Source organism: Pseudorca crassidens, chromosome 2 (assembly GCF_039906515.1).
Source record: "Pseudorca crassidens isolate mPseCra1 chromosome 2, mPseCra1.hap1, whole genome shotgun sequence".
Lineage (NCBI taxonomy): Eukaryota > Metazoa > Chordata > Mammalia > Artiodactyla > Delphinidae > Pseudorca > Pseudorca crassidens.
Window position 1 is genome coordinate 14,448,022 of NC_090297.1, and position 26,265 is coordinate 14,474,286.

Genomic DNA, 26,265 nt, shown 5'->3' on the forward strand with positions numbered 1-26,265 from the left:
TGGGAATGGCACAGTCAGAGCCTTCACCCACCGTGGGCGACTCAGCCAGGAGCCAGGCTGGGGGAGAGAGGTTGATAGCCATGAACAGAACCGCCTTTGACTACAGAGGACAGTGCCTGCCCCATGTTCTCTGAAGGATGGCCCTCACCCCCTCACGCCTGCCTGGTCCCCAGGAGCAGGTTAGGTCAATGCTGAGTTGTTTCAAAATAATAATAAAAGAGTGACAGCCATGCCCCCCTCCCTCCCTGGCAATTCACGGGGTGTAAAGCTTTTTCCTTCCCTTTGGCTCAATTGCTTTTGACAGCAGCCACAAGAGGCAGTAAGGGTTAGGTCCCACGGTATGAGCTGACGTTGACTGAGCCCCTGCCCTGCCCTAAATGCCTTATGAACTCACGTCACCCTCTATACAGCGACAGGAGGCAGACACTATTGCTAGCCATGCCCTTGAAGAGAACCTTGAGACTTGGGGAAGTGAGCCCTCGCCCCTCAGCTGGATGTGGTGCAGACTCCACTCAAACCCAGGTCTGCAACTCAAACCATGAGAGGAGCAGCCGACACAACTACAGCTGCTAATTCTACAGAAGAATAGATGGTCACCATCACCAAATCCTTGAAGGAGAGAATGGGAGAGAAGGATTGCTTGGGAATTCTGAGGACAGAACAATGTCAACACAGGGATGCTTCAGGGGCTCCGATGTCGATTTGACCCGAGAAGGAACACTGTGACACTCGGAGCTGAGGGACAAAAGACAGGGCAGCCTGGTGAGGCCTGAGTGTGCGGGCGGAGGCTGAACGGCCATTTGGCACGGTGTGGCCGGAGTTCCCACACTGATTGGGGTTGGGCAAACACGGTCTCGGTGTTGGAGTTTCAAATTTTGTTTATTTCACTAACAGGTCCCCCCGTGTCTCCAGCCTCAGCCCTCCCCACCCACTCTCCACGCTGCAGACCCAGTGAACTTTCCAGAGCATCCCTCCACCAAGTTGCCTCCATTGGCAGTTCACCATCTTCACCAAACTACCCAAAACTTAGTGGCATAAAACCACCACTTTATTATGCTGAGTCTGTAGGTCAAGAACAGACAGGGCCTCTCGGGGATGCCTTGAGTCCATGATGTTTGGGGCCTCGGCTGGGAAAACTCGAAGGCTGGCTGGGGCTGGAGTCATCTGGAGAAGTCTTTGCTCACATGCCTGGCGGGTGATGCTGGCTGTCAGCGGGACCTCAGCAGGGCTGTTGCCTGGACCACTTACACGTGGTCTCTCCAAGAGAGGGCTTTCTCAGAGCATGGCAGCCAGGTTCAAAGAGGAAATATCCCGAGAGAGCACGATGGAAAAGCATTTTTGTGACCTAACTTTGGAGGTCACAGAGTGTCATACACAAAGCCCCACCGTATACCCAGAAAGTTCCACCCAGGGTCAAAGGAAGGGGACATAGACCCCAGCACTGGATGGGAGGAATGTCAAGGTCATGTTGAAAGAAGAGCAAGCGAGATGGGAGAGAGTGTTACGGCCGCCTTTGGAAAAAATAATCATCTGCAACACGTGACTTCAGACGGGGGTCCGACCCCTCAGCCTGGCTGACGAGGCCCCGTTTACGCCTCCAGCCTCACTGGTCTTCGCACATGCTCTTCCTTCTGGCCAGAAAACTCGTCCACACATCCCACCCCCACCCCCTTCACCTGGCCCACCTCTACTCACCCTCACGGCTCAGCGGAGACGTCATCTCCTCCCAGGAAGCCTGCTCTGACCCCTGCCCCCACTGCAGCTGGGCTGGGGCACCTTTGGACCACAAAAATTTGCCCCTCTGGGTGCAGCGGTTTCTCTACTTTTTCGTCTCTAACAGACTGTGAGACCACGAGGGCATGGATGGTGTCCACCCCACGTGTCTATCATTATATCCCCAGCCCTGGGCCAAATTCCAGCCCCTTTCTGGGTCCTGCTGGTGGACAGCCCGCAGCCACTCCCTCCAGGAAGCCTTCCTGGATTGTCCAGGTGTTAGGTGTCTCTCCTGCTCTCCCACAGTCTCCCTGTGCAGGTGTTTGGAAAGGCTGGGATGAAAGCACAGAGCTCTGCCCCCTGTTCCCAAGCCACAGCTTGCTATTGCAATAAAAGAAGCAGCAAATTACCACACGGGCTTGGAGCTGTAATGATTAAAACAGGGTATTGTTCTTGGGGCTGCTAATTGCATACCTGAGAAATGAGGCCTGCTCAGCCCATGGTGTATTAACACAGACCTCAGCCACAGTGCCAGGCCTAGACTGGCAGAGAGCCAGACACAGAGGTGACAGGGGCAGAAGAGTTGTCCCAGGGCAGTGTGTCCTCAAAGGGGGTGACTGCATCAGCCTCATTGGGGGACCTATTAAAATACAGATTCCAAGGCCCTGCCTCAGACCCACTAAAGCTGTATCTGGGGGGCTGCAGGCCTAGGAACATGTATTCTTGATAAGCTCCCAAGGTGATTCTGAAGGTCCAATCCTGGGATTTCTAACTGCCCCACCCCAAATCCAGACAGACCACCACACCACCCGGCCCAGCTCACCTTGAGAATGTGGCAAGATTGAGAAAGTGAGGACAAGAAGAGGGCAGTTTTCCCAGGAACTCAGGTCAAATCTTCCTCGTGAGCTGAGGGACCCAGGACGAGTCACCCCACCTCTCTGAGCACAGGCCGATTCACCCGGAAGCCAAGGGAGCTTAAGCTTCCAAGATGCCCCCAAGGCTCCGGGAGGGGCCTCAGCAACGGGTTCACTTGCTCGTGTGTGTTCAGCAATTTGCAAAAGTAAGATATTTTTGTCTTCTTTTTCTCAGAGTTCCTGCCCCCAAAACTGTATGAGCTTCAGGCTTCCTAAGAAACGAAGAGAGTCGTTTGGATGTCACAGGGAGCTGTGGGGATGAAACGAGCAGACATAGGTAGAGCTGCCAGCCCAGAGCCGGACAACCAGCTGTCCAGGGAGAAAGCACCGCCAGGGAGGGGCTCAGCCTCTCCGCGCCTCCGTGTCCTCGTCTGTGAGAGGGACGTGTGACCGCGGCTGTTGTGCACATCGCGCTGTGCGAGCATTTGACCAGCGAATGTGGATAAAGCATCCATCCAGCTCAGTGCCTGCCGCAGAGCAAGTGCTCCGCAAGTCCGGCCAGAGATGCACAGCTGATGAACAACCGTGCGACCAAGCAAGCAAGGCGGCCCAGCCTGAGAGGGCTGCGTGATGTGTGTGCTTTTGAAATCGTGTTCCTTGGAAACATAGAAAGAAGATAAGGCCTGCTTTCGCCAAGCCAGTTTAAGAACGGCCCTGCCAAGAGGCAGGCGAATGGACTCAGTGAACCAGATTCGCTGTAATTCTGGGACCGGAGTGACAGAGTGGCCTTGACCTTGGTCCAGTGGTTTCTGGGAAGACACCTGCTCTGAGGAGAGGAGCAGACACCCAGATCAGAGGATGCTGGAAGGTTAGGGCAGGAGGAGAGCTTGAGGATGGAGTTTCACCCAGTGCAACCCCCTCCCGTACTCCCTATGCTACCAGCAATTGTGAATGATATTTTCATGGAGGACTTCCTGGAGGAAGCAGCGTTTGAGCAGGGAGGGAAATGACAGAGATGGGCAGAAAGAAAAGACAAGGCCAGGAGATGCAGGACACTCAACAGTCATCAGCAGAATTACGGACATTGGATGAGCACATATTATGTCAGGATTTGCCTATGTGCTGCATTCAGATGGTCTCATGTTAGGAATTCTTTTCTTGTTTCTGTTTATTTTGCTCATCTGCTTTTATACTAATAGTTTTTAAGCTCTGAAACAATTTCAAACTGGTAGAAAATTTGCACGTATAATAGTAAGAACTTTTTTTCTGGCTCCTTTGGAAAGTAAGCTGCTGACCTGATGCCCCATTACCCCAGATTCTTTGGTGTTTACCTTCTACAAGGACACTTCCCTACACAACCGCAGCAAAACCATCCAGTCAGGAAGTCAGCATCGAAACACTGCTACCTTCTGCTCCCCAGGCCCCGTGCCGGTTGCCCAACCGTCCCAGCAATGCCTTTTATAGCCAAAGCACCCAGTTCACAGACCTAAGTTGTCAGGTCTCCTCGTTCTGGACCAGCGTTACCCACCCTTCCTTTCACGGCCTTGACACCTTTCAAGATGTCGGGTAAGTTATTTTGTAGCATTTGGGTTTGGCTACTGTTTCCTCGTGGCTGGGTTCGTTTGTGGCAGGACTCTCCCACGTGGCACCTACTTAGCTTTGAATTTGTTCCATCATGTCAACTGGGGTCACTTGATTAAGGTGGTGTCTGCCAGGTTTCTCCACTGTCAAGTGACTCTTTCTCCCTTTGTAATTAAGAAGGAGATACTCTGAGACTAGGTAACTATCCCATTCCTCACCAAACTGTCCATTTATTCACTTATTTATTTATAGCAGGATGGACTCGTGGTTTCCTATCGTATTCAACAGTTTATAATCCATGACTATCATTGTTTACCTTTAATTCTCAAATTGCCCCCGAGTTGGCCAGTGGTTGCCCCTTCAAGTGGTTCCTGGGGCATCTTGGCACGTGTCTACCATTCTTTGAGTATTTCCTTAATTTCTGGCACAACAAGCCATTCCAGCTTCATCTTGTACTTTCCCCGCCTCAGCCCTAGAATCAGCCATGCCTCTAAGGAACCCCAGTTCCTTTAGTGGAGGGTGGTATACAGAAGCCAACATCTGGGTGCTCAATGGGCTCGTTCTTATTGGGGAGAGCGGCTACTCCCAGGCCCTCTCTGTAGACAGAGCCGGGGGCAGAGACAGGAAGCACGTTTATTCACACACACATACACTATACGGTATTTACACATTTACATCTATATTTCTGTATCTCTCTCATATTGAAAACCATGAGTACACACTGATACCTCAATTTCCAATCCAATGCCGCAGGATTCATTTTCGGTCTCTCCCGTTCCATATCTGTAACTCCCTTCTTGGATGTGAAAATCTGTGTTTCCTTGGTCCTTACAATATTTACCAAGTTGATGAATCCTCGCACAGGTTAACAGTCTCCCACCACTGCCATCCCCCCCCCACAGGGATGCCCTCCTCACCCCTCTTGGGCTCTGGCCACCCTCCATACCCTGCTGGGGCTCTGACACCCGCTGTGGCCGGCTCCCCCCTCGAGGATGACCTTCTCACCCCTTTGGGTTCTGATACCCATACCAGATCACCCTCCCATGGGGTATCCTTGTCTCCTTGCTCAGGCTCTGATTGTCCTCTGGGCCACTGTTACCCCTGTGAACACTCTCCTTCCCAGAGCTAGTAAGTTGCAAAGCCCAGATTCAAACCCAAGTCTGTCTGATGCAGACCCTAAGATCACTGCGTTCTCCAAACAGTCCCGAGAAGGAGCCCACTTTATCTCCCAAGTGAATTTTCCCAACTCAAGGGAATTGAGGAGGTTCTTAGCCTCAGCCAGGGCTGCTTCTCCTGGGGGACGGAGGACAGGGACCCCACCTGTAGCCCTTCTGCTGGGCTGTGCGCCAGCTCCTCTGCTCCTGCCAGCTCATGGCTTCAGAAGGGACCTTGGGTCTCCCCAGGGGTGAATTCAGGAACTGGGAGTGATCCGGCTGCCTATGGCAGATAATAAAAACAGCTCACCATTTTTTCAGCACTTTACAGTTTACAAAGCCCTTAGCAAATCTGCTGAGTCTTCATCAGAGCCCTACGAGATAAAGATCAGTAAACCCATTTTACAGTCAGTGAACTGAGGCTCAGACTGGGGAAGGGGCGTGAACAAAGTCCGCATCAGACAACCAGTGAGTGTCAGAGCCAGAACTGCACTCAGGCCAGGCTGACCCAGGCCTGATCCTTTGCTCCTCCCCCTCTGGCACTCCCCACCTCTCCACTCTCCTCTTCGAGCGACGGCTTGGCTCAGAAGGGCCCACATCTCCCCCGCGGGCCTCTCCTGAGAACCCCAGGTACGTAGCTACAGTTGCATGCAACAGGGCTGGGCAGTCCTGTCCCTGCCTCTCGGAGCTATAATCTGGGGCAGACATCATGGGCGGCTGCGGCACCAACCACAGTGCAGGTTGTATCCACACCCTCTCTTCCTAGAAGCCCAGCCACCCACTCCCTTTGTTGGGACCAACAAACTAAGGGGTGATCCGTGTTGTTCGGGGTTAGCCCTCGTTTGCCTTGTCCCCAGTGACTCCTATGGGTGCCCAGGATGGATGGTCCCCTCAACGGGCCGGCCCAGCACTGGCGCAGGACAAAACCCTGGTGTCAGCAGGCCCAGGGCCAAGACCCACCCGCGAGTGAGGGCGGCTCCCCGCCGGGCACTTGTGGCTCTGCTCAGCCTTGTCGCAGACGGGCTGGCCGGGCAGGCGGGAGGCACACTCATTAGCCGGCACATGTCCAGGGACCTGAGCCACCGGGCAGCCTCGTGGGAGCCCCAGGCAGGCCAGGCGACTCCTCCGGGTCCCTGGGAGAGGTCCCTGCGTGAGTCAGCCCCAAGCTGAGCTCAGCACAGAACTTCTTCCCTGGTCAGCCAAGGATGCCACTTCCCACGGTGGGAACAGCCTTTGTGCCCCAAATTCCACAGAAGGGGGCCTGAGTCTCCACATGGCCACGGCCGGGGCTACGTGACACCTGGTAAGGCGAGGAGATGAGTGCCCGCCAGGTGGGGCCTCCACGCACCCCAGCAAACTGAAGGAAACCCCTTACCCTCCCGATGCATACTGGGGGGCCACCCCTCTTCCCCAGGGGGTGGAGAAGGTCACAGCCAGAAAAGGGGCCATCGGAGACAGGACCTTGGCCCTGTGAGCCCTCGGTGGCCCTGGTGAAGGATGGGCCAGGCACAGATGCCTTCTAGTGCTGGTCGGGGGGCGCACATTACCAAGGCACGGCGAGCCCACCGGAAGTGGAAAGGTCATTGGGTGACGTTGGCCGGCTGGCCCCCAGCTCACGATGCTGCCTCAGCTTCCCCGTCTGTAAAGTGAGACCGTTGTTTCTGACCAGTGGTCTCTATTCTGTTCTCCGTGGAGCCGCAGCCCCCTTGGGGGAGGGGTGGACATACCAAGCAGGTGGGCCACCAGCTCCCACTGAGAAAATGTCCCCAGAGCTGGACCTTGGACTTCTCTTCACCTGTGGCGGGGGTGGGGGATGGTTGGGGGCGGGGTGGCGTGGTCCATTTAGAGTTTGGCTGGAAAATAATAAGGTGTGAAAACCACTGACCCAGGGGAGCCTAGGAGCCCTTAGCACGGCCATCCCTGGCTTCCTTCCCTCCCTCTCCTATTAAGCTCATTCAGCACCCGGACTGCGTAGCCCCACAGGGCTCAGGGCACTGGGCGTACTCAGGCACAACGAACACCTGGTCCCTGCGACCTGTGAACAGGTAGGAGTAAGCCCAGGTCCAGCAGATGGGGCTGGGGACAGGAATGAGTTGAGGGCTGCCTCAGTTTCCCTAAGGTGCTCATCCTTGAAAGGGCAAACTAACTGCAGGCCTGCTGGTGGCAACGTCCTCCAGTTTCCCTAGTTCAATGTCCTCCGGTTTCCCTAGTTCAATGCCAGGGGCACAGGCAGAACACGATTGCACTCCTGCCTCTGGGGATCTTGCGGTGCCAGGGAGCTGATGCTCACAGAGATGATTCCACCCAAGCCAGAGAGGGCTGTGATCAGGAAATGAGCAGTCAGGGGGCCAGCTGTGAACACACAACCAGGTGGATAAATACAGCAACTTCAGAGCGTGACAGGTGCTACAAAGACAATAAAATGGGCAGCAGGATAGAGAGAGATGGGGACAATATTGGACAGATGCTGGGAAAGACCCCTTTGAGGAGGTGACATGTGACTCAAGTACCCCGAAAGAGGCTATGAGAATCTGAGGAAAGAGCGTTCTTCATGAGCAAAGGCCCTAGGGTTGGAAAGGGCTTGGCTTGTTGGAGGGACAGAGGCCAGTGTGGGTGCAGCTGTTTCCTCACAGGCTACACAGCCCCATTGCCTTTTGGGGGCACCTGCCCCAGCCCCCAGTCCCACCCTGGCACGTAGGAACATGCACACAGAGAATTCTCTGCTTCCTCCATCGGTGGATGCAGAGTCACAGACGAGGAGAATTCCTGCCTCATGGAGACCAGGCCCCAGGCCATCAGAAGAGGATCGCAGCCTGCCCCAGGGCAGGCTGGGAAAATCCCAAGAGACAAGAATTGAGGATCTTGGCTGTGTGGCTGCCTCCCTGTCCCCCCAGCCTGCCTGGGCTCAGGTGCCCAGACACGTGCCAGCCTCTACCTGATGGGGGCCCCACCCTGGCAGACGGAGCTTGCCCAAGAAGAGATGATATCACCGCCTTCTGGCCAGGGGACCGGCTCTACAGAGAGTGATGGGGCAGCCGTCCTGGCGGTAGGGCGGGGAGGGCAGGGCTCCCCTGACTCCAAAGGAAGGCAGGGTGGGAGGTATCGATGCTCGTTGTCACAGCTCCCAGCCCTCCCATCCTTCTGAGACCTGTCTGTGAACCCGAGGGGCCATTTCCAGGCCCAAGTTTACATTTGCCAAAACACCGGGAGCCTGGAAACGCTCAGGTTCTGCCAGCGAGTCTTTCCTGAGGACCAGCCAGAGCAGGGGCTGAGCTGGGGGAGGGGAAGGAGGGCCACTTTGACATGTTTTATGAAGGCAGGGTTGGCAGGCACTCTAGATAGAGATGTCACAGTGGAGACAGGATGGAAGGGTGGAGGGAGCCAGCTAGGCTGTTACCACCCTGGGCGGTGGCCTCACACCCACCTCGGGAAGGGGTGGCCAGGCATGTCCAGAGGCACCCATGTCACAGGGCCCCTGGCCACCGGCTTTGGGCCACACGGCCCTCCTGCGGGCCGAGCCCGAGTCCCTCTCACACCTGTGATCCCCCAGAGGCCTGCTGCTTCTGGCCCTCACACCTTCCTCTCTGCTGTCCTGCCTGCAACGTCCTTCCCCTGCCCCACCCCCACCCCCGCCCCCAGTCTACGTTTCACTGGTTGTTGGGACTCAGCCCAGGGGGCCCATCCAGGAAGCCTCCCTGACCCCGGCCCCCCACCCCATGGTTCAGCCACTCTGCCCACCAGCTCAAGTCCCCTCTGTCACGGCCTCCATCCTCCTGTCCACTCCTCGGCTCGGGACCGACAGCCTTCTTTCATGGCAGGCTGAAGAGGGACGTGACCAGAACTTGTCCCCGTCCCCCAGGCCTGGCACAGAGGAGGTGCTCAGAGGGCACCAGGCAAAGGAGGGAACGGAGGCTTCGAGTGGCCGGCAGTCAGTCAAACGGCATCACAAATAGTCAGGCACTCGGAAGGGAGGGGCTGGCAAAGTCCCCAGCCCAGGCTTCTCTTGATGGGAGGTTGTAATGAGACCCTCATCAAGCCCTTGACCTGACTTCTGGTTATGGGACAGCAGCAGGTAGAAGAACCAGTTAAATGACATTTCAGCGAAACAGACAAATCCTGCTGTGGAACATTCTAAAAGACCTCCTACCTGGGCTCTTCAAAACGCCACTGTTGTGGGGAAGAGGTGGGGGTGGAGATCTTCTGGAATACAAAGACAACTAAAGAAAAAGGCATCCGTCAGCCTCTGGAAACCACTCACCGAGTCCTGCCCTGCGAGGTCCCTCTATCACCCCCAACCCGGGCCTCAGTATTCCCATCTGTGAAATGGGAAATGAGCAGCCAAGTGGGTGGAGAAATGGAAGGCTAAGCCTCTGGGGGGCTTCCAGGAGCACCAGGAGAAGACCTGGTCTCGTCCAACCCCCTCAAGCTAGAGACAGGCCAGCAGGGCCTGGGACATGTCCTGGGTCACGCGGACCCATGTCCTGTCCACTGCGGCCAGGCCACCTTCCTCCCAGTCCTGCACCTCCCCCGCCGCCCAGCACCCCAGCTGCGCCCTACACCTGCAGCCCCTCCCGGGTCCACCGCCCACTCACCTGGCTCCAGGCCTTTCCCAGGGCAGCGCCTACACTGGCTGTGAGACATGCCCAGACCCTCAGGGGCTGGCCTCCCTCCACATACCCTCCCCCACAGCTGTCCCGGCCCCTCTGGAGATTCTGCTCCCTCCACTTAGGAACCCCTGTCTCAAACGCCACTTCCTCCAAGAAGTCCTCCCCCGACGCCAGCACACCACCCCCACCCAGAGGTGGTTTCTCCCTCCCTGAGGGTCCCGGCTGTCCTGTACCTCAGTCCACCGGGCCTCAACCCTCTCCCTTCATCCCTGAGGTGTCCCTCTGGCCTCCCCTGGAGGCCCGGCCCTGGGCTTGGGCACAGAGAGGCCTCCGTGGATGTGTCTGCGAACGCTGCCCTGTGCCAGGCTCCCAGCGGCTCCTGATAACCGCCGTGTGGTCGTGACAGCACTGTGCCGGGGGACTAGTGGTCGAAATCTTGCTCAACTCTGCTGTTGGGATGAGTAGCTCCGAGCGATTAAGCAATCTGCCCAAGGGGGTTGGTGACTGGCAGGGCTGGGACGAGACCCCAGGTCAACGGACACCAAAGCTTCCCTGTAACGCAAACTCCCCCATTTCCCAGGCCCACCACCTGGGGGAAAAGAGCTGTCCTCGTTTTTGGCCTCTGATTCATCTGAACCCACCTGTAAGTCGTGGGCGCCCCGCCTCAATCCCCACGAAGGCTGTGCAAGCCCTTGCTTTCCCAGCCTCCCTGCAGCCTGCCCAGACTTTGAAACCAGAGCCAGGGATCAAGAAACAGGATCAATGTGAGAACTTGTTGGGGGCCGGTGGGGGTGGGAGCGGCCGTGGGGCACAGGCAGGCCTGTGCCTGCCTGTCTGGAGGAAGGTGGACTGTGTGGACCAGATGAAGTGAGGGAGGGGTGCTGGACACTGTCGCTGCCCACTGCACAGCACTCCCGCCCCTGCCTCTGGCTCGGGGGGACCCGGGAGCATTCAAGTCCCTGCCCTGTCCAGCCCCAGGGAGGGACACTTTTGTCTGAGCCAAGCTGGGCTGTCTTGTCTCCTGACAGGGACTGGCACAGAGATGGGTCAGGGACCCATCTTCGGCCCATGAGACGTGAGGGGGAACCCCTGGGGACTTCCGGGAGAGGTTTCCCGAGGCTCTGACGCAGGGATAGGCAGGCCCCATCTTTCTCTGGTGTGGTCAGGCCAGGCGGGAAGCGATACAGGGAGCCCTGGGGGCAGTAGCCCTGTGGGACCTGGAGGGTCGCCGCCTGGGAGCAGAGCCGACAGACAAGGCCCAAGATGTGCTCGCTCGGAGACCCCAGATCAGCTACTCCTGGGTCCCCCTCTGGATCTGCTGTTGGGTGAGACGGTAGGTCCCCTTAACCACTCAGGCCGGTTCGCATCGGACCTCTGTCACTCACAGCCACGAGCCTCTCAGCCCCTCCACGTCCCACGGCGACACCAGCACCCTAGTCACTGGTCACAGCGTTTGTTTCACCTCCAGCACTGTCTTCAGCAGGCGGTACCGAGGGCAAGCAGGGGGTCAGCCTGTGGGGTTTTGCTGTAAATCTACACGTGGCAGCGTGACTACAGGCACAGGATGGCATGGGGAACTTTAGGGACTTCGAACGGCTGACGGGGGGGCGACGGGGGCCCCCAGCCTGCGTCTCTCTTCACTGTAACCCACTGTGAATCCCTCTTCCAAAGCAGGACTCAGTGAACATTTTCTGCAAAGAGCCGGAGAGTCACATTTCGGGCTCTGTGAGCCACATACGGTCTCTGTTGCATATTCTGTGTTTTTCTTCCAACCCTTTAAAAATGCACAGACTCTCCTGGCTCTCAGGTGGTACGAAAGCAGCCAGATGTGTCTCACCCCGGACACGCTCCCTGAACCAATTTGCCGCTTTGTGCCAAGTCAGCCTCTGGGGCACTAGGGAGCTTTTCCTGTTTGCCCCCCACAGGCCCGGCCACTCAAGTCCAGATGTTTCCAAGAGAGCGTCCAGCTGGGATAAGCACAGAGACGAGGTGGCAAAGAGATGACGGCTGTGGACTATGGCCTCAGGTGGACTTGGACTCAGATCCCTGTTCGGCCACTTCTGACAGGGCGGCTTCGGTTTCATCACCTGGAAAATGGGGAGGATTCTAGTGCCAACCTCATAGGGCGGCTGTGAGGCTCAAAACACCCCGTGAGCACTTTCCGCGGAGCGAGGCCCATGTCGGCTGGTTAGGGCCATGTGGGGAAACATCTGGGGCCTCCTCTGAATGGCACGTCCACCAGCTTCTCAGTGAAGCTGCATGCCCCACGGTGCTGATACCCAGGAGCCTGTGCAAGTCCCTGTCCCTCCCCGGCCTTGGTTTCCCCCCAGAGTGGCTCACTGGACAGATCTCCGTCCACCCTCCACCCTTCCAGGAGTTAATGAGATGGAAACCCCCATGCACGTGGGTGCATCCTGTCCTCTCCCAAGCCAGGCCGGGGGCAGCACAGCGCAGCACGGAGGGGAGCAAGGCGGGGGCCAGGCCCGACCTGCCCATCAGGTTCACGCTGCCTCAGCATCTCCCCTTTCTCTGGGAGAAGGCCCCTCCAGAGCTGTGGGAGGGGACCCCGAGGTGGGTGCTTCTCCTCTGGTCTGCTGCCTCCCCCAGGTTCCCTTCAGACTCTGAGAAGCCCATGAGCCACTCTCGCTGCAGCCCTGCCCCACCGGCTGGGGGACAACCAGAGTCAAGGGCGGGGGGCAGGGTGGGGGCTCTCAGCAGGACTCCATGAAAGGCCCCTCGGAAGCCTCGTTCCCACATCAGTGGGACGCTTCTCAGGACCCACAAGTGTTTGGCACCTACGCTGAACTGGGCGCTTTGCAAACACGGTCACGTTTATCCTGTGAGGCAGCACTGCTCACGGCCTTTACAGGGGACCTACTGAGGCCTGCAGGGTCTGCCAGGCGTAAAGAAGGCAGAAGCAGAACCCAGGACTGTCTGACTCCAAAGCCCCTGGACTTCCCACCCGCTGCCCCGGCCTTAGAGTTGGAAGTGACTTTTGATATCATCATCCCCTGCCCCCCACCACCTCCATGTGGCACGTCTGTGGTTAAGACCCAGCCTCTGCCTGGGTAACTCCAGTGATAGAAGACTCACTACCTTCAAACAGCTCTTGTCACTGTAGGAGCCCTGCCGTGGATGGAACCCCACCCAGGCCTGTGAAAGCCCTTCTTGGGCTGCCTCGTTCATAACCCCAACAATTTATGTTTCCAGAGCCTCCTCTGAGCCGCGGGCTGCATAAGCGCTCCCTTGGCTAACCCCCGATGAGGTGTGCTCATCTCACACGTGGAGAAACTGAGGCTCGGAGAGGTAACTGAGGCTGCACAGCCAGCTCTGAACCCAAATCTGACCCCAAGCCCTTTCCCTGGAGCCCTGGCTCCCAGGCCCCATCCCACCCCTGAGCTGAGCAGCCTGGTGGGCAGAGGAGGGCAGGTGTGCGGGGAAGGCCATCATCAGGTGTGGCCAGTCTGGAACCATCTGAACCCCCCCAGTGGGGCTGCCTGTTGAGAAAGACAAGGACCCAAGAAGCAATTAGCCCAGAAAATGGTTCGGGACAGGAAGGGACTAACTGTTTTTCTGCCCGATGTCCGTTGGTGCTGTCAGGGGTCGCAGGCTGGGGGAGGCCGAGTTCTTGCCCTGGACCAGCTTCCACTCCTGCCCAAGCTCTGCCGAGGGCACCACTCTGGGACCTGTCACAGACCTGTGCGGCCACCGTGTCGGCAACCTGCCTGCAACTGCAGCAGGCACGGGGAAGCACCAGGGGTACATACCAGGAAAAGCTGTGACCGTGAAAACAAGAGACTTGATGCGACTGGGCTGAGGCCAAAATTCTGAGGACTTTGCAAGAAACCAAAATATGAAGGGCAGAGAAAAAGAAGTGAACACCTTGTCATGAGCCTTGGAGACCTCAGCCTTGCAGGCCCAAGGAACCAAGCCGTGGTTAAGCTTCCGAAGGCCCTCGGTCAAAGCGTGAGGCCCCAAGGCGTTGCCATGAGCGCGGCTCAGCCTCCATCAGTGCCCGCCACCCGGCAGGCAGGGATAGTCCCACCTGTTTACCCCGCACCCTCCCCTACTCCCCCCGCTGCCTTTGCTGTCCCAGACGAAGCTGTTCCAATCTATTCCCTGCTAGGATGTTACGTCACAGCAACTCCACATGGTAACGTGGACCTGGGATGTCTCCTGGGAGACGACCAGAAAACGGGAGATGATGGACCTACGAGAGGGAATGAACTTGCTGTGCTCAGTGTGAGAAGCAAGTGTGCCTGAGACCAAGGTCCGTCATCCACCTTCAAAGCTGGACATATCTGGACCTCACCTGAGACGTGGAGCTTCGTTAAAGAAAAAGCCAGGATTCTGCAGACTGCAAATGAACTCATCAGTAGTAAGAGCGGCCATTTCCTTACTACGTGGCAACCAAGTAAACTCGCGTAAACGTGGCAACCACCTGACCCCGTAGATACCGACATTCCCATTTTACAGATGAGGAGACTGTGAAGACACCCAGGGTGGTGGAGCTGGGGTCTGAACAAAGGAGTGAGCGCCTGATGCCCTTAGAGGCCGCTGCCCCCTCCCTCGAGCCCGTCCGTCGCTCAGAAAGCCCCGTCGCCCACCCACACCACCGTGCACTCCTATGCACTTGGCACATGCATGTTCTCGTCTGCCAGGGCCTGCCTGCCTCTAGCTGGGGTTTTTGGGGTTTTTTTTTTAAGATTTTTTTGATGTGGGCTTCCCTGGTGGCGCAGTGGTTGAGAGTCCACCTGCCGATGCAGGGGACGCAGGTTCGTGCCCCGGTCCGAGAAGATCCCACATGCTGCGAAGCGGCTGGGCCCGTGAGCCATGGCCGCTGAGCCTGCGCGTCCGGAGCCTGTGCTCCGCAACGGGAGAGGCCACAACAGCGAGAGGCCCGCGTACCGCAAAAAAAAATGTGGACCATTTTTAAAGTCTTTATTGAATTTGTTACAATATTGCTTCTGTTTTATCTTTTGTTTTTTGGCTGCGAGGCATGTGGGATCTTAGCTCCCCGACCAAGGATCGAACCTGCACCCCCTGCACTGGAAGGCGAAGCCTTAACCACTGGACTGCCAGGGAAGTCCCTCCAGCTGGGCTCTTGCAACAAATTGCCCTTGTTTCTCTGGCTAAAGCCCAAGCATGACACTCACTCCTGCTTGTGTCTGCCCGGTCAGGGGCTCCGGGGAAGACACACTAAGTCCTGGCTCTGGGAGTCTTCTGAAGGGACCTAGAGGCCCCTTCTGTCCCAAATGGTCTGGCCTGAGGAGCGAGCCACATAAACTGGACGTCAAGATAGGGGACACTGTCACTCGGGAAAGCAGGTGGCAGAGTGGCTCACAGGGAAGTGAAGGAGACAGCCACTATCGAGCTCTTCTTCCCCGCGAGGCCATGTCTGGATGAGCCTTGCCCTACAATCTGGGGAGAGGCTCGTGGGAGTCCTGCTGCCTCGCTAAGAGGGCTGCTGCCCATGAACATGGGGAAGCAGGTCTCAAGGCCCCCAGAGGCAGCTGCCACAGTGGTTCAGGACACGACTTCGGAGGCGCAAACCTCAGCTCTGGCAGCTACAGGCTGGGTGGCCTTGAGCAATCGATGCTGGTTCAGAGAAGGCGCTCAGTAAAGGGCAGCCACTCAAAGTCTGCCCCAGGCCCTCTCCCAACATGGCAACACTGAAGAGAAGTCACCAAAGGATTTCCCATTTGAAGTTAACAGGGGACCGTCAAATGCCTCTGCTGTAGAAAGACTGCGCTGAGCCGGCCTTTGGCAGAGGACTAGAAAGTCACATGTCTTTGGGCTCCAGCTCTTAAGGCCAAAACTTAAGAGAAGCCAAGGCGTTTGTTTCAGGAAAGATCCTAGCCGTCAAATGCGGTGCCCCAACTTGCTGGCCGAGAACAGACAGGCTCCATTTGGCGCCAAGAGACGGCGAATGTGATACACGCAGGCCTCCCTGCTGACGCCAGACAGGGCTGTGCAGTCAAGGAGAAGTGTTTGGCCAGTGTCACTAAGGAGGGGTTCAAGCACAGGCAACACCTTCCTTTCCAATGTGTATTAAGTCATTTGTTTATTTCTCAAGATGTGCACACTCAAGTATTCAGTTGGCCAGGACAACTCGTGGCTCCTAGATATGTACAGGTCCTTCGACGGCTCGGGTTACAGACAACTTCATAGCTAGTGCACCACACACACGAGATAAAACAGGAAGCCTAAAATCCCCAAGCCACTCCAAGAAAAGTGAGGGAGGGAGGAGGGAGGAGCAATGATGGAGCAACGATGCAGCAACCCGTGGCGGAAATCACACACAGGAGGGGAGAACACAGAGGCAGGCTAGCTTCCATCTCTGTCGACCGCCGTTTCGTGTGGTGCTCAGGGGACTGAGTCCAACAGGTCCTTCAGGAAGCTCTCCGGATCAGTGATTTCTGATAAGAGACCTGGAGAACAGGCAGAGACTGCTTAGCAGCGGCCCTTGCAGCCCCCAGCCCCTGAGTCACGGAGGCTGCGTCCACGCGGGAAACACACTGTGCTCCCACAGGCTCGGACACAGCTGCTCATGGGAGACCGGCGATGACCGCAGAGACAGTCACCGAGCAAACACTCTCTCCTGGGAGGGGAGCTGGGCTCCGACACCTGGCGCTGCGGCAGGATTAAAGGCGTTTAAAGTGGCAGCGGCCAGCTCACGATCTCCCCAGGGCGGAGGTGCTAAACCCGGGTCCATGGACCCTGCAGGGGCCTGTAAGTCCACTGAAACTCAGTGCGCAATGGAGGCGGGGCAGGGGGGTCCTCTGGAGAGAGTGTCTACAGCCTTCAGCAGATTCTCAGAGGGACCTGGGGCCAAACAAAGGCTAACTCCACTGCCCTCGAGGGCTGGGAGGAACAGGGTAGGGTGAAAGAACCCAACCCCTAGTCCAGGGCCTGGGGCAAGCTGCCAGAGCTCAGGAGCTCCGTTTCCTCCACTGCCAAATGGGGACAGTGACAAGTCCTCGTCACATCACCCTGGGGATTAGATGAGGCCAGTTATGTGAAAGTGCCCAGGGCACAGAAGGTGCTCGCTCAATCAGCATCAGGTCCCCTGCGGCCCATCCCTCCCTCACAAGCAGGGCTCTCACTTGACCAATGCGGGGTCGTTAACCCCGAGGCGGGGCAACACTCAAACTGAAGTCTGGGCTAATGCAGGAAGACTGGCGCCCATCAGCTCTTGCTGGTTTGGAAGGTGTTTTTGTCCCTGCATTTGAGTAGGGTGTGTCGGATGTTCTGAAATTTCCTACCAGTTTGAACAAAGCAATAAAGCCATGCCGTAAACGCCTAGGCTCGAGTGGAAGGCGGCAGAGGCCTCCCACCTGACCTGCCCCCGCTCTTCCCTGCTCCAGGGCTGATGCAAAGCCCTGAACAGAGGTGAATACCTTCCTTCCCCTGCCTGCCTCTTCCTCCTCTTCCTCGAACTTTGACATTCATATTGACAGTCTTTGTAGACATTCACCAGACCCCTGGGTGACAGGTAAGGCACCGGGCCCTGAGGACACAGACACACAGGCTACCTGCTCTCAGTTGGGGCCACCTCTTGAAGAAAGCAAGGAGTGTAGCCAAGATAAAATGTCTAGGCTGAAAAGACACCCATGGGAGCGTCTAGTGAAGTTAACAAAGGAACTGTGGTGAGCGGTGGCAACCTCTGACCGACAGGTAACGGGGGAGGCACCAGACCAGCAAAGGCCCGTCCAGTATGGCTTCCACTGAGGCCACCGCAACAAACGGCCAAACTGGAAGAAAGGCCTGGAGCTTTGGGGAAGCTCCATCCGGGAAGAAAGAGGAATTCACACTGAGCATCACTCCGAACGTTTGAGGGTTCAGTGCCCAGAGGACAGACTAGAAAATGCTAGTGGCGACCTTCTCTTGATAGGGGGATCTGGGGAGATTTTTTCTTGCTCTTCACACTTGACAAAATTGCCGTCAGGGAAAAGGAAACAAGCTCACAGAAGAGTCAGGCAGGTGCGGCTCCCCCCTGCTTTGGCTCTGGGAGCCTACCTTGGAAAGGACGGTGGTGATGGGGGGCTGGACTGCAGTGCCCACACCCTCAGAGGGCACGGGACTTTTAATTCTGGGTTGATTTCCCAGCACTGGCCCAAGTCACCTCCCCCTGCTGTCACCTGATGCTTGGTTATGAAATCCAAACAAATTTTAATGTGTTTGCAATTAGGATGACAAATTTGTTGTATAACACAATGACTTCATTTTTACCAGCTGGGGGATGAGGAACTGTCTGAGGATGTCTCATGTGACAGCACTTCAAAGCACCTACTAGCAGAGACGTTCTTTGCTCTCTTTTGATATTTACTATTTATCTTAAGAATCAGAGTTGAAATCTTCCACACCTCCCCGGGGGCAGCTGTGACATAAGATGTCTCAGTCCCCGAAAGGCAGGAGAAGACAGGTAAGCTCCATGTTAGTTCTCTGAACTGTCATAAGAAGCCAGGAAACCAAAAGGGGCTCCAGTGATTTTCCAGCTATGCCCCACTGGGAATTTGTTTAACCTTCAAAGCCTCAGTTACCCCATCTGTAAATGGGGATAACCACAGCTCCGCCTCACACAGGGCTGCCCTGCAGACTGGGAAAGTGCGTGCATGAGAACACAGCACCTGGGGTGAAGTGAGCCACATGTCACGGCCGCATCTTGTTACCAGGGACCTGGTATGTACACATCTCTCCCAGACCCCTCGGTGGTGGCCCACAGGCTGGTTCTCGCCTGTTTTTTCCTGTGTGTGAAGGTGAAAGCGATGGCCAGCCCCACTAAGATCTGTGAAAGATGAAAAACCTTGACACTGACCAGCGGCGTCGAGGAACTCTGAGAAGGTCTCCACTGGCATGAACTCCTCCTGGAAGGCCTTCAGGGCCTTGTCGGCAGCTTCGTGGATGGGCATGTCGTTGTGGCGGATGTACTCTGCCAGAGAGCAGGACCAGCCACCCTCCGTGTTGCTGGTCGGCACCTTCTACGAGAAGCAACAGGACACACAGGCCGGGCGGGTCGCTCAGGTCAGGCAGGGAAGAAGAGGGCCCTCCCATACACATCCAACTTTTCCCTGGAGGATGTGTTCTGCTTCCAGGAACAACAAAATTTCACTTCATTCCTCTCACAGCCCCTCTCCTAAGCACACGTCACATGAACCTACAAGCTTCAAGAGGCGATGCGTTCTTTCCTCCCCATCCCCTCCACCATCAAGCATTTCCCCAAGAAGAGGGACTCGTCAACATGCTTTAATTCAGCTGTTTCATTTAGATGATGAAAGGAACCACCCCAAACCCTCTGATTCTCTCAAGGCTGAGAGGAGCGTCCCTATTATAAAGTGGGCTGGAATAAGTTACACTCACACAGGGCAACGGAGTTGATCCAAACAGAGGGGACGAGAGCAAACAGAGAGTGACTCGGGGTGGAGCGGGGGGAGAGCGGCCTGTAGAATAGGGTCTGCAGCAGCCTGAGACCGGGTCACAGGAGCAGTCATGGCTACAAATGCAGTCTACACACGCAGGGGTCGGAGCTAGAGGGTAAACCCCTCCCCACGGTGGGTCGGCCTGTTTCTCGGGGGAGGCTGATGGAGGAGCCGGCTGCCGAGGCAGGGTCAGAGCCACAAGCACAGACGTCTACGCCCCTGCCAAACCCGGCCACGCTCCCAGCGGCCTCCTTACCTTAAACATGTTATAAATGAGATCAACGAGGGCCCAAAAGAGAAGGGAAGAGCGATAAGCAGAGTAGTCCTTCACCGCCTTGTCTGTCAGCCTGGAAAATAAAACCAAATCCCATGTCCGTGAAGACCCCGGGAGGATACTCCCAAGGACAGAGCCAAGCATTCTGGGAGCAGGGGAAGAGTCACGGGCACTGAGCATCACTCAGCTCCAGCCACTTGCCATCTTCTCAGAGGAACACGGCCACGGGTCAGAGCTTCTGAAGCCCTGGGACCCAGAGGTTTATTCACCACAAGACGCTGCGTGACACAGTCATCTTTAGTAGCGACTCTGCTAAGCCAGGGAAAATGGGAAAGAGGGAGACGTAAGTTGCAACACGGCAGCCAAAAGGCTACTGCCTTAAAGAGTCGCCACAGAGTCCCGTGTTTCCCTGTGTTTAGCCCCCACACGCGCTCTCGGACTTGACGGGACCTAATAAATGCAGGAGGAAACAAGGTTCTACTTCAGTCTTCACATTCCCTCTTGGAGAGTTTTTACCAGCAGCCAGCACACCTAAAGCAGTCTCACACAGTAATCTGCCAACCGCGTGCCATGTTAAAACCAGCAAGCTGGTGGACACCTGGCGTCGGATAACAGTGACGTCTCGGATGCGAGCCACAGCCGGCCCAACACCTCCGAAATCCCGGGCTAATCCCAGAGCTCACTGCACCCCTTCGTTTCTAACCAGCATCGCTGCTACTTAATCCAGTGACGCAGTCTGGGATTAGAGAGCAGCCAAGCCCTCGGAACACAGAGGGCCGTCACTGCCGACAGCGTCCACCGCCTTCTCAGCAGACGCTCCTGGTCTGAGGAATGATTACTGCAGGTAGAGCCACCATGAAGTACAGAACGACCAGTACCCACTCTGCACCGTGAGTGAAGTGCCGGTGCTAGGACTTGGTTTCTACAGCCCAAGATCTAGGAGAGGTTTTGTCTGCAAACTGCCTTCATACCTGTAATAAGTAAAGGCTAGATAAACCCTTGTCATGGAGACTCTCCACCCTGGAACAGAGCCCACACCAAAGGCACCAGAACTTAGTATGAAAATGTGTGTACATGCACGCACCATGTGTTTATATAGAATCATAAACATCAGACAAGCGTAGATGTTATTCATCTAGAAGCTAAAACTACACTGCATGGGCCTCAGGTGAATGGACTACCTAGCATGAGACAGGCCAACCACACCTACACTCAGTCAATGTTTAAGTTATTAACCAAAGTAAAGTAAAATAATAAAATGAGACAATTCTGTTCGCTAAGGTATGCTACCTGTACCCTCCCTCCCCCCAACATCTCCAAAGCGCCCACCTCCTCCCCGACCGCCACGCATGAGGATGCTGCAGCCGAAAGGGAAAACTACTGCGAGGTGGGCCTGTGGACGACGATGAGAATTCTTTCTCTGCAACTCTGTGCGCTGGCAGACAAGGAAACAGAAAAGGCTCTGACGGAAGCCTAGTAAAGTCCCAGGCTTAAATACTTGCAAGTTCCTGGCAGAAGAATCTTTTTTCCTGAACGTAAAACCCGCAGAAGAGAGCAACTTCTCTTGTGCGGACTCCTAGATTTTTGTGTACCTGCTGCGGCCCCCCACCCCATAATGGGCTGAGGACAAAGCCTGCTGCCAGTGGCACTGCCCCAACCACCAGGAGGTCACCCTCTAAATGTCCCTCCTTGCAGGGTGTCCCACACCGTGCTGATGGCCAGCACTCTGCCACCCTGCTTCCAGGGCACCCTGCTCACACCCTGACACCCCGCCAGGGCCGCTCCTTCTTGCAGCTCTTTCGCATTGGTGGCACGAATCTGGAGTGGCCCTGCCCAACTTAATTATTTCAGGTTAATTAGTAAAGGTGACTAAACTGCTACAGAGGAAATGGCAACTCATGAGTGCAGCTCACACTGGATTTCCTAATTAAGCCGTGACCAAATCAGCTTTTCCTTAACTGCCTGGGACAGTAATGAATTCCAGTTTCCTAATTGAAAGCAACACAGCTCCTGTGGGTTCAGATTTCACACCTGTCACCGAGAGCCTGTGCCCAGTGAATAGCTACTTTGCGTGCTATGGATACAGGCCGAGCCTGGCTTATCAACAGCTTAGTATCTTCCAGATCTAACCTTTGACTCCCAGCAGCTAGTTAACTATTAATGCTTTAGACTCTTGGTTAACACTGGAAAGTGCTATGTTTGGAATAGGGGCAGGGGCTAGGTAGGAATCTAACAAGACCGGCCCCCTCCTGCTCTACACAGAGGCTGGCACTGGCTGGACCCAACAGCAGAGCTCCAACCTGGTCTCCCCGGGCCACGAGGTGCCTACCACTAGCGACTTGATAAATCAGAGCTGATGGAGGTGGAGACACCAGGTGTGCAAATTCAGGCCAAGGCTGCTTCCACTTGGTCTGTCATCATCAGGGGCCTAAAAGCTCCTCCCTGCACCCCTGTTGGAAATGTCCCCTCGGATGCTAGCGAAAGCAGACACAGGAGGACAGACCTTCCCAGAATGAAGCAGGTTTCCCTCAAGGGCAGAAGCAAGCTGACAACTCTTAGCCTACTCTGTAGCCCAGGGAGGGCAGGCTGCTCGGGGCCACGACGGGCCAAGAGTAGCGCCAAGGAGTCCCCTCGGGGTGGCGCAATCTGTGCACTCGTCGCAAAGGGCTTCTCGCTGTTGTTGTCTGCAGTTGTTTGCCTCAAGACACCTCCCAGCTGACCCAAATCACAGCACGGGGTCATGAAAACAAAGACCACTTCCTTCCTGAAATGCCTTCCTTCTTAGGGAGGTGTCCACACCAACAGCAGAGAAAGAAAGAAGGCTCGTGGAACGTGGGAGCAGACGGGATAGGAATGTGACCAAGGAGGGAGATGAGGAGCTTTTAATACCAGAAAAGAACATCCCCGAGCACAGCCCCCAGGAAGCTTTGCTAGTTTATGCGCAGACCAGCAAGATTCGGAACACCTGGCTACCTGTCTCAACTGCCTGCCGACCCTAACCCTTCTCCTGAGAAGTCTCACCCTGTGCCTGGCTGGCTTCCTCTCTGAGGACACTTCCCAGGGCTAAGCCTGGCCCCACACTTCTAGTGCCTGAAGAGCTGACCCAGAGGGGCAGGCACCCAGCGGCGTCAGGCCTCGACTCTTGGTGTGACCGGCCGGGAAGGCTCAGGCTCCACTGCCGAGTCAAGCGAGGCGCCTCCACTCAGCACCTGCGCGCCGCGGGCAGCTCTCACCCACAGCGGCTACAGAGTCCGGGCGACGGGCGGCCCAGGAGACGGCCCCCTGAAGCAGGCACCTCCCGAGGCGAGCACTGACCTGCTGGCTCCCCCCGGAGCCACTGCCCGGGCCTGAGAGGTCACCAGCAGCCGCCGCAGGATTTCCACGCGTATGGCTCGCCACTTCTCGGGGGGCAGGACGTGGAGGGCCAGGACAGTGAAGTAGTGGGGCCCGTCCACTTCAAAGGCACTCTCCACCCACTTCTCCTTGGGCTGCTCCAGAAAGCCCTGGAGGTTCTTCTCCTCTCGGGAAGTTGCTCGGGTTCTGGAACAAAAGGAGCACCATGAAACCAGGGCAGAAGCAGGGCACGAGCAGCAAGAGGGGAGGAGGCTTGCTCAATCTCCCGTCTTCTTTTACGTTTCCTGAGCGCTCGGCTCACGGAACCCCCCACCCTCCACCGCCCCTCCCACCTCCTCTCCAAGCGGGGCACTCCCAGCCCCGCCCCAGTCCTTCTCGGGGGCATCTTCCTCGTCCCCCACCCCCCAGCCCAGCTCCGCACAATTCCAATTGCGCGTGTCCGGCACATTCACAAACACTCCGCCATCCACGTGTCCTGACAACTCTGGAAGGTGACAGCCGGCACCTCTTTACCAGGGTATCTGAAGGCCCGGGGAGTGAAGTGACACAACCAAAGTCACCAAACCAGTCAGCAAACCCAGAGTCTCTGAGCCCACAGCCCACACTCCCCGACTCCACGAGTCTCGGTACAACTAACTGTTCACACGGCATTTGCAGCCGGTGCCCTTCCTAGGCTATCGTGGTGTGTTCTTTTATGTGTCTGTGTCCTCTCTCCTCCATTAGAACAGATTCCTCCCGGCGAGCACTGCTTCTCGTTCTCGCTTTTGCCTGAACTGCAGCAACAATGGTAATCATCAACTTTAACGCCAAGCCCCTTCTAAGAGCTTTCCATGGATTATCTCATTTAATCCTCACGATAACCCGATGAGACGGGTACTCTCCCAACGTTACAGAAGGGGAAACTACAGCACAGAGAGAGTAAATATTCTGCCCAAAGCCACACAGTGGCGAGTGAAGGAACTGGGCTCTGACCCAGGCAATCTGGCTCCAGAGCTCTCCCAGCGTGGACTCTCCACCTGCAATGAAGCTTCGACAGGTCACTAGACGGGCACTGAGAGACCACTTCCTTATCACGTATTTCTGGCTACACTCTCTCCTCACGACCTGGATGGTGCTCTCAGGCCAAGAGTGCTTGACGCCCCATCCTAGTTCCCTGGAAATAAAAACACAACACTAGTAGCAGCTGAATCAAAGTTACCAGGTCTGCACACGGCACTGCCAGGCACTGGACTGTGGGAAAGCAGGGGGGATGGTACGGGGACACCAGGCACCCTTCTGCCCCATGGATGAACACAGATGGAACAGGCGGCTACACTAGACTGGAGTGTCCAGAATTGGAAATCAGAAGCTTTGTGCCATCGCACGACCCGCTCCACTCTGCGCTGGCTCGCGCTGTGTGTGACACACTCGCCTTCATATACAAACGTCCCACCAAAGGCAGCAATCCCTGCTCAACCAGCCCCCCGCTCCCCCACGCCCACTGTGACCAAGCTCACACCAGCGTGAACCAGCGAGGGAAGCAGGCTGTGGCGGGAAACAGTGCCTCTTCGTGCAGCTTCCGGCTTGGCCTCTAACTGACCGAGACCATCAGGACACAGCCCGCTCCCTCCCCAACTAAGGAAACTAAGCATGAGTTACGAGCGTCTGGCATTTCAAAGACACAGTGACATCGGAAGCCACCAGCTCTGTTCTGCTAGACAAATCATGCGGCCTCTCTGGGTCTGCTTTGCTCCCCGGAGACTGGGGCGGCCCCCTCCACCCCACTGCTGCCAAAAAGAGGCAACGGCTCTGTCAAAGGCCCCACGGACACCAGCGATCAGCACTGCTCAGGCCTGAAGCACAGGCCTGTTTTTTTTCTGGGCTACCTTCCTTCTCAGCTGACTTTCCCAAATAATCTTCAACAACACCTCCCCACTCACAGCTGCCAGAAGCCTCACTCACTGAAGAGACAGGGATAGCAAGTCCAGGCCCTTGGTCCTGCCACATCCTCCAGCTGTGAAACGCTCACCTGGAACAGCCTGTGTGCCTTTGACAGTGACCCATGCCCCCCCCATCCAAGGGAATAGTCTTGCAAGTAGCAGCTACACTGAAGTAGAAGCTTCGATGATCTGGCCTCTCCCACTTCCTGCTCCCCTCTCGGCTGAAGGTCAGTCCAAGGAGGCAGTCCTTGGCTGCCCGTGCTGGTAGAGGAGACAGTTTTGGAAAAGGAAGCCACCGTACTCTTTATTCTGTGTGATTCCAAAGAGGCGCAGATGAACATTCCTACTTCGGTAAAGGCTGCCTGGGGCCATTCATTCATTCTAGAGCTAACTAGAGCGGCTACAGACAAGCCGGGAGAGCTTGTCGGGCAGAGGAACCCGAGGCGCGCGGTACTGACGTGTTCAGGACGTAAAGCACGGTGTGGATGATGTACGGGATCAGGTGGATGTTGCTCTCCCGGCCGCCCCCTCCAGTGTCCGCGCTGAAGGACTGCTCCATGGCGAAGCGCAGGAACAGCAGCTTGGTGTCGTGGATGTTGAGCTGGTACGTGGGCTCCCGCTGGCCCGTGCACTCCTGGAGGTAAGTATTGTGCCTGGGAGAAGAGAACAGGTGGTGAAGCGGAAGCAAGCTCCCTGGTGAAGACCCAGCTGGGAAGGCAGAGCCCCCCTCGGCCTGATGGCTGTGAAGGTTACACAGACGGATCGAGAATGAAAGGGGGAGTCAAGGACAAGGGCTGGGCTCGGGGGAAGACAAGAGCAGAGCACACTTTTGTTTCTGCTGTGACTGAACACGATGCTCGCCAAGCTTTGAGGAGAACGTGCCGGTTTGGGGGCGGGGGGGGGAGCAGGGGGTGCATTTCTTGATGGACTAATGTCATAGGACATAATGTGACCACATCTGGAAGTGCATTTTAAGAGAAGAAATGTAGAACTTATTCATTCTGACTGAAAGGTGATCCATCCATAAGAATCATCTCCTCAACCTCCAAATAAAAGGTCTTCCTATGTCAATGTACATCACCAACCACCTGGACTTTGCCCCTGAGTAAGTCTGTGCCTCAGTCTCTTCATCTGTAGAACGTGTATAATAACAACACTCGGTAAGCAGTTCCACATGCTGCCCAACATGACTTTCATCATTATTACTGCCAAGTGCCTGGTTTATGGTAAGTATCTTTTCATCCCCGAGCTTTACAATAGGACTTGGAGTGGGGCACCACTGCACAAGGCATCTGCAAGAGATGAGGACCTCACAGAAGGTTTCGCTACTCTACTCTGGATCTTAGGACAAGGGAGGCTTTGAAAGGAGCCCGATGTTCCCCACGCCATC

The 26,265-nt window shown here is 56.2% G+C and overlaps 1 protein-coding gene across 9 annotated transcripts in view; it reads right to left on the bottom strand.

Moving 5' to 3' along the window:
- Positions 1–15,947: 15,947 nt before the first annotated feature.
- UBR4 (ubiquitin protein ligase E3 component n-recognin 4) overlaps positions 15,948–26,265 on the bottom strand; it is a 126,738-nt gene continuing 116,420 nt past the window's right edge. For all 9 annotated transcript variants that reach the window (XM_067722231.1, XM_067722219.1, XM_067722199.1 and 6 more), the window contains 5 exons: positions 25,334–25,528; positions 22,918–23,142; positions 19,585–19,675; positions 18,728–18,890; positions 15,948–16,340 (listed from right to left, as the gene is read on the bottom strand). In XM_067722231.1, coding sequence (XP_067578332.1) covers positions 16,276–16,340; positions 18,728–18,890; positions 19,585–19,675; positions 22,918–23,142; positions 25,334–25,528 — 739 coding nt within the window. In that variant the 3' untranslated portion in view covers positions 15,948–16,275. The remainder of the gene's footprint in view (positions 16,341–18,727; positions 18,891–19,584; positions 19,676–22,917; positions 23,143–25,333; positions 25,529–26,265) is intronic.